Consider the following 8,348-nt stretch of genomic DNA (forward strand, 5'->3'; position numbering starts at 1 on the left):
CGACACCAGCTCTGGTGAACACATGATTCTAGACGATTCAAAATTACACACCTAATTACCCTCCATGTCACCATTGGTGAATATCGAGACTGAAGTAAATGAAATTAATGATGAAGTGGCTACTCCAAGAATAAAGATGTTGATTGGCGTTCCCAATATTGAGGATATTGGAGGTACATTGGATGTTGAAGCGCAACCTAAACAGGCGGTCAACTTGAAATTTGTTGACTTTGCAAATTGTGGACTGGAATTAAATAATCCAAGAAAAGCTGATATGGTTAGGCCTAAGGACACTATAATCCCCACTAGTTGTTTTGGGTCATTCCCTAGTACCCCTTTCTCCCCGAATCTTAAATCAGCCCAAGGTAACATTCCAAATTTGACCGTATATGATTTCAACTGGGGCATACATAACAAGAAACGTAAAAGAGACATGCAAGACTCTGGTAACCCAGAATTCGTCTTCAACTCTAAGTCGATTCGGTACAATCCTAATGTGCACACACTCTCGAATATTCAAGAACCCCCAAATTTAGACCTTAATCACAACCCAACCCCTTGTATATCCGGTTCTTCAAATGACTCTGATATGGATAGTGCTAATCCGAATGAAATTTCTGAAACAGTCATGGTGGGTAAGGAGCTGGGATTCCAAATTGAGTTGGACGACGAGATCCTTACGACTCTTGTGGATGAAAACGATGATCAAAATCGTTGTCAATGAATGTTCTTTCACTAAATGTTTGTGGAATCGGGGAGGATGCCAAAGTAAGGTGGGTAAAGAAACTCAAAACACAACACAAAATCAATTTCTTAGTGCTTCAAGAAACTCAACTCACTGACTTCTCCAAGGTCGATGCTCATGATTGTTGGGACTCTCAAGACTGGGACTTTGATGATGTAGATTCTACTAGAAGATCAGGGGGATGATTTCAATATGGGATACAATGCTTTTCAGAAAACTGAGGTAATAAAAAGTAGACATTACCTGATCATTATTGGTGTTTGGTCTGGGATACCTGGAAAAACAATTTTTGTGAACATATATGGTCCGCAATCGCCAGCTGATAAGAAAGTCATGTGGGATAAGTTATCTCAAATCAAATTAGTCCATTCTGGGATTTGGCTAATCTTTGGGGACTTCAACGTTGTGAGACGAAGAGCAGAAAGATTTAATTCTCAGTTTTGCCTTGCTAGTGCTTCTGCTTTCAATTACTTTATCCATGAATCAGGGCTTCACGATTTTAATATGGGCGGGGAGCGGTTTACATATATGAGCAGGGTAGATGCAAAAATCAGCAAGCTCGACAGATTCTTGGCTTGCTCAAAATTTCTTACTTTTTTCCCATTACTCGTGGCCACTGCACATCCTAGACACCTCTCTGATCATTGCCCGATCACTCTCTCCTCAACTTTCAAAAACTTCGGACCCCCATCCTTAAAGTTCTACAACTTCTGGTTAATGTTAGATGGTCTGGATCAGCTGGTACTTAAATCTTGGAGTGAATTCAATGGCTATGGGAATGCAGACTCATACCTTGCGGTGAAACTAAGGCACCTCAAAGAAGAAATAAGGAAGTGGAGAAACATAGAAAACAAAAAAGAAACTCAAGAACTCATGAATCTTAAGGAATCCATTGTCCATCTAGAAAACGATGCTAACTATCGTTCTCTTACTGTGATGGAACTACAAACTAGAAGTAGGGGGATTAACAGAATACTAGAACTTGAGAAGATAGTTGTGATGAATCTCAAACAAAAAGCACGAGTAAAATGGATGATTGATGGGGATGAGAATACCAAGTTCTTCCACGGATACATAAACTCAAACAAATGAAAGAACTTGATTCCGGGCCTTATGGTAAATGATAGATGGGCAACGGAGGTGATCGATATAAAATCTGAGGCATACCGATTCTTCCATAAAATGTTTAAAGAAACTTAGGTTTCAAGGCCTAAATTGATTAACCCCCTTATTCAAATCCATCTTAATGATGGAAGCCATCAGGCTGGAGGTGCCTATAACATTTGATGAGGTTAAAACTGTTTTTTGTGCTTGCGGTGGTGATAAGGCACCGGGCCCGGATGGATTCACATTTAAGTTTATCAAACATTACTGGCAGAAATTATCTTCAGATATAATGGAATTCTTGAGACACTTTGAAGATATGGGCACACTCGCTCGTGGCTACAATTCTTCTTGTATCTCGCTTGCCCCAAAAGTGAAAGACCCCATTAACCTTAGTGATTACATGCCCATCAGTTTGATTGGTTGTATGTATAAAACTATTTCAAAGGTGCTTGCGACAAGAATCAAATTGGTAATTGACAACATTATTGATGAAACACAGTCCGCTTATGTTGAAGGTCGGAACATATTAGATGGGCCACTGATCATAAATGAGATGTATGGTTGGGCGAAAAGCATAAAAAAGAAGTTACTCCTCTTCAAAGTAGACTTTGATAAAGCCTTTGATTCTGTGAATTGGGAGTATTTGGACTCCACTCTCGCACAAATGGGTTTTGGAAACAAGTGGAGATCATGGATTAGAGGATGTTTGTCATCATTGCGTGCTTCGGTCCTAATTAATGGTGCCCCTACAAAAGAGTTTTGCATCTCTAAAGGTGTAAGACAGGGTGACCCACTCTCTTCCTTCTTATTTATAATCGAAATGGAAGGTTTAAATGTGGCAATGAAGACAGCTGGTGATAAAGGTATTTTTAAAGGTGTACATCTTCTAAATAATGGTTTGATAAGTTCTCACCTGTTCTACGCACGCAGATGATGCGTTGTTTGTGGGTGAATGGTGTAAATCAAACTTAAAGAACCTTGCCCATATTCTGGAATTCTTCCATGTGTCGTCGGGCCTTAAAGTAAATTTTCACAAATCAATGGTGTTTGGTGTTGCTGCCTCAAATTCTGAAACTACTAGATGGGCTCGTTTACTTGGTTGTGAAGCGGCTTCTCTACCGTGTACCTACTTGGGTGTTCCTGTGGGAGAAAACATGAACCTAATCAAGAACTAGAAACTTATCATCAACAAGTTCCATGCAAAGCTCTCACAATGGAAATCAAAGACACTTTAGTTTGGAGGTCGTCTCACCTTAATAAAGTCGGTGTTGGGCAACTTACCTACGTACTACCTGTCATTATTCAAAGCCCCCAGCGGGGTAATTGACACCCGTGAAAATTGTGAAAGAAATTATTATGGGGTGGCAGTAATGAGGTGAAAAAGATTCATTGGGTTGCATGGGATAAAGTTATAACATCAAAACAAGATGGTGGTCTTGGCGTGGGATCTATCAAAGCCTTGAACATTGCCCTCCTAGTTAAATGGTGGTGGAGACTCAAGACAGAGGAATCATCAATTTGAGCCAAGGTTATTACTGGAATCCACAACTTACGCAATAAACCTATTGATTATCTCTCCAAAAAATATGTAACCGGTGTGTGGAAAAACGTGGCAGCAACAAAAAAATATATTGAGGATATGGGTTTTGGATTCTACAACGTTTTCAATCTAATTGTAAAATCTGGAGACAAAACTCAATTTTGGCATGACTTGTGGTCTGATGCGGGCAAACTGAAGACAAAATTTCCAGAATTATACAACCTTGAATCACAAAAACGATGTTTAGTAGGTGAGAGAATACATCGTAAAGATGTCATGTGGGATTGGAAATCTTGTCCCACAGGATATGGTTTATAGGAGGTGACAAGACTAAACAATGTTATTGCAAACATGCACATCAGCGATGGACCAGACCAAGTTATATGTCCATTAGCTGCTGATGGAAGATACAAAGTCTGCCTACTAAGGAGAAAGATCGACAAAAATCCTATACCTAATCTTTTGCAATTGAAGGTCATCTGGAGCAAACTAATCCCTATCAAAGTCAGAACGTTCATATGGAGGGCAGCCCAAGGTCGAATCCCTTCCGATTTGGCTTTGGCGAGCAGAGGTGTCAATATCGATTCTTCATACTGTGGATCATGTATAAACGGTTTGGAATGTGTTAATCACATACTTATCCGTTTCCCTTTTGCCACTTTGGTGAGGTTCAAGATCTTAAGATGGTGTAATATTCAAGATTTCAATGCACAAAATGTGGGAGATATCATTGAGTTTGCAGTTACGTGGGGCAGATATCCAAAGAAACGAACGAGATTTGTCGCTATTTGTTATGAGCTACTCTGGATTCTATGGAAAATCAGGAACGAGAGACTCTTTCAGGAGAGATCGTGCACAATTGCAAGGGCAGTGGAAAACATTAAATCAATGGTGTATGTTTGGGTTAAATGTTGAGGTAATAGTGCTCTTTGAAATCCGGATGAGTGGAATATTTCTCCATTCCCCTCTATATAATTGTCTTCATGTACTGTTGGTTGGTCTGGCCCTCGTTTTTAGCTTCTTGCTTGTCAGGGTTCAGTTTTATATAAATTTGTCGTTTCCAAAAAAAAAAAAAAAAAAAAAAAAAACTGAAGTTATATCGAAAATAAAATAGATAAATAAATAAAGACAATTGTTATTCGGTGTTAGTAGACTATTCAATTCTCATTTTAGCAACCAAAACAAATCATAAATCCAATACAAAAATTCTGTTATGTCCATAACCAATTAAGAAATCCAAATAACCGTAGATAAAGTCAAATAGAAATTATCTAATCGAACAATTCGGTTTTTCCGGATACTTAACATCTCTAGTTGAGGGTTCAAATTATGTCGTAAAAACAATAATTTATTCAGAGGATTTAAAGGGTTTATGTGTTAACCATTAAAAAACATATAACTTTTCGTTCAAAATATCCTGATATAATTGTTTTTGGAATAAATTATTGATTATTTATGTTTTCTTGTGAAAGATATTATTTTTCAAAAGTTGTATTATATCCTGATGCTGCTCAAAATTATTGTGGTTTTTGGATTTTAGAATATGAATGTGTTAAATTAATTTTTAATGATACATACATCTCTATCATTGCCGTCACATCTTCATTATCATGACTTCTCTATCTATTTTAATTTCCTTAACAATATCGAAAGAGATGAAATAAGTCATCAGATAAAATTGTTTAGATGGGTAGATATGAGTCTTATCTGTCACATTATTTTGTTTATCACATCATATATGTTTTATCATCTCCACACCGATTCATATTTGCTAGAAAATTCCCATCATACAACCATATCATTTTTGAGGAAAAAAAAAAGAAAAGAAAAAACTTAAAAATTTGATATAAGCTATGAATGGTCGATGGACCTGTTTGGATTTCATTTTTCACATTGAGCTGCTTTGAGGGGGCTACGAATCTTAACTCAACATGGAGGCGGGCCCACAACACCATTTTTTGGCCCTTACCGACTAAGCTTAATATAAGATTAATTTTACCTAATTTATGTGAAATGAGTTTAATTTGTGTATACTAAGTACTAACTGCTTTTCGAACCATATAACACCAAAATGATGATTGTTTAATACTAAAACAGTGATTCAATTACAACCAACCTTTAAAATAACGTTTTCTAGAGGCCTCTAAATATGACTTTCATATTTGATGTTAAAAGAAAGTCAATACAAATATGAATGAAGGAAGTCAATACAAATATGAATGTTGGTTGGAAGATTCTTAACCTCTAAAACACAAAAAATGATAATTTTTGACTCTGGGAATTGCTCAAACTCTTCACAAATCAAACATGGACGATTAAAATAAATTTAACCAAAAAATAGATCAAAGAAATCATAAAAGTTAATAATTATTTTTATCCATATTGCTTTATACGAATACAAAAATTTATCCTTAATAACAATTTATATTTAATATAATAACTATAAAGTAAAATATATAAAAAAAAGTAACGAATCCCATCGAAATTATTATGTTTAATATAATAACTATAAAAAAAAAACTAGATTCTTTTTTGTTAACAAATTAAATTTTAACTTATTTTAGCTTGCAACGACGTGTCCCTCCACTTAACCACCCAAGACACTGTATTCAAAGTTTATGCTCGGTGATTAATTTATTTTTATTGGTGACAACATAACTACATAAGTGATGAAGTGTCCAGTGGAATTATTGTTAATCGAATAAACTGAGTTTTATTGTTTTCTTCCCTTTGGACTTTTTAATATTTTATTCTTGTAATTATTTTGTTGGTTGATTTCAACTTGCTTGATAGCATTCCCATGTAAACAAATCTACGTGTCACATGTCGACATAAAATATCCTTATAATGACAATAAATTAGATTTATCATTTGAAAAAGAAAAAACGTAAACTAGATAAGTCGTCAATGCAAAAATTCAAAACCGAGTTTTCATTCATTAGGTTTCATGTGTATCTTATATTGATGTAACATAATTTTGTAGTATATGCTAGAGTCACGTATATATTTATAAAGCCCTTTTTTTCGTTTTCTCTTTTTTTTGTTTTAATAAAACAATCTTTGATTTCACAAATACATGTATATCAAAACCAACTCTCCACGTCCATTGCTTGACACATTCATTGTCCATCCTCATCGGTACTCCATCTTTGAAAGGTGTGTTATTGTATCTTAGATTGGTATGATACACTCCGACAATCGTATGAATGATTATATATGTTAGAGTTTTTCATTTATTCATAAAAGAACATTAAAAAAAAAAAACAAGATTGGATTTCATATATATCTTATGCTTAAAATCTACCTAATTCTTCATTCTAATCATGGGCAGAGCTTTATTAGGGCGAAGGGGGTTGTGCTTTTTAGTTACAAATAGCCCTCTATACTTTCATTTTATACATATTAGACCAAAAAATATAAAATTTTGGTGGTGGCCCCCCTGCTTACCGATTTTTATACATATTATATTTTCGGCCCCCAAATCATATGTTAAAGCTCCGCCCCTAATTATAATCATGTTTTTTCCATTGTATTCCAATGAGCTTTGACCCCATTATAATTTTTGGGATTAATCTTACCTTATATAAAAGTACATTCTCTACGCCGTCTCATTTATAGTTTCACAATTTCAATCTCTATTTGCATTTGTATTGATTCTTATTACGCTAAAAGTTGTTTGACATGATCTAAATTTTTAAGAGAGTTTAAATTTCTAACTTGTTATTTGGCTGAAACATCTGAACTGTTGTGTTGGATTATAAATATGACTATTGTACACTTGTGTATTATTTTTGCTGAATTCAAAGTTTCCGCTTATAAAATAACCGAATCAACTTCTTGAGTAATTATAAAAAAATATAAACACCATACATAATGTAATATCCCGACTCTCATATATAATTTTTAAAAGCTTGTACTCATTTTATTGAGGGAACTCGACGAGTTGGAGGCTCCCAACTCGAAGAGTAGAGGTTGTGCACGAAAACCCTAAATTTCAGGATTTGCACCCTATTTAAAGGACCTTAAGCCCTTTCCTCCAGCCTCCTTACCACCTTTTGATGGCAAGAAGCAACCGTAATCGATCTAAACCCTATTCTTGAGTGTGTTTAAGGCTAGTTATGAGTGTTTTAGCTTCATGGAGCCTTGCATGCAAGTAAAGTTTGCAACTTTACGTGGAAACCATACCCTAGGAAGCTAGATCCACAAATTGGAGCTTTGGAGTAACTTAAAAACGTTTGAATAAGAAGAGGACTGAAGGGAATCGATGAGTTGCATGGTCAACTCAACGAGTTGGATGAAGATTGTCCGTTTCTGGATTCTACATGAACTCGGCGAGTTAGCAAGGTGACTCAACGAGTTAGTTAGGGTTTTCCTGATATATTGGGCACTGTATGGACTCAACGAGTTGTCTGGAAACTCAGCGAGTCAACCGGGATTTTCCGCGATTCTTTGAGTTTTGAAGGAACTCGACAAGTCGGTAAGCTGCACTCGACGACTCGGGTCAACATGGATTGTTAACCTTGACTGTTGACTTTGACTTTGACCAAGGGTTGACCAGTTTGACTTCTGAGGCTATTTTGGTAAATTAGGTATTTATAGAAATGGATCATTGGTGGTTGTAGGTGCTGGTGTTTGGAATCGTATTTTGGGAGTTTGACATTTCAGTTCCGATCGACATTGTGAGGTGAGTTCTCCTCACTATATTAACAGGGTCTAAGGCACCAAGGCCTACCCTTTTGTATTATATCCTGGTTATAGGATGATGTTATGTTAGTGATCTGTTAGATCTAGATCCTGGAATTAGGATGATGCTATGCTTAGTGATATGTTAGATCGGTATCCTGGTATATACGATGATGCTATGATTAGTGATCTGTTAGATCTGTATATCTGTACATGCTAGCTAGCGTATGATTATTATGTGTTGATTATGTGATTGTGGGTGAGTTGAGGTGG

At 35.9% G+C, this 8,348-nt stretch overlaps 2 protein-coding genes across 2 annotated transcripts; both read left to right on the forward strand.

The window, feature by feature from the left end:
- Positions 1 to 937: 937 nt before the first annotated feature.
- Positions 938 to 1,837, forward strand: LOC145050709 (uncharacterized). The gene has a single exon (XM_078998916.1). It carries the CDS (start codon positions 938 to 940, stop codon positions 1,835 to 1,837), a length of 900 nt encoding a protein of 299 aa, XP_078855042.1.
- A 1,906-nt stretch (positions 1,838 to 3,743) lies between these two features.
- Positions 3,744 to 4,307, forward strand: LOC145050710 (uncharacterized). Its single transcript, XM_078998917.1, has one exon. It carries the CDS (start codon positions 3,744 to 3,746, stop codon positions 4,305 to 4,307), a length of 564 nt encoding a protein of 187 aa, XP_078855043.1.
- The last annotated feature ends 4,041 nt before the right edge of the window (positions 4,308 to 8,348 follow it).

This window comes from Lactuca serriola, chromosome 5 (assembly GCF_051521515.1).
Source record: "Lactuca serriola cultivar US96UC23 chromosome 5, Lser_US96UC23_V15, whole genome shotgun sequence".
NCBI lineage: Eukaryota > Viridiplantae > Streptophyta > Magnoliopsida > Asterales > Asteraceae > Lactuca > Lactuca serriola.

What these genes read in the sequence shown, in the direction of transcription:
- LOC145050710 (XM_078998917.1), top strand. Translation starts at nt 3,744, where the DNA reads ATGCACATCAGCGATGGACCAGACCAAGTTATATGTCCATTAGCTGCT.
- LOC145050709 (XM_078998916.1), top strand. Translation starts at nt 938, where the DNA reads ATGGGATACAATGCTTTTCAGAAAACTGAGGTAATAAAAAGTAGACAT.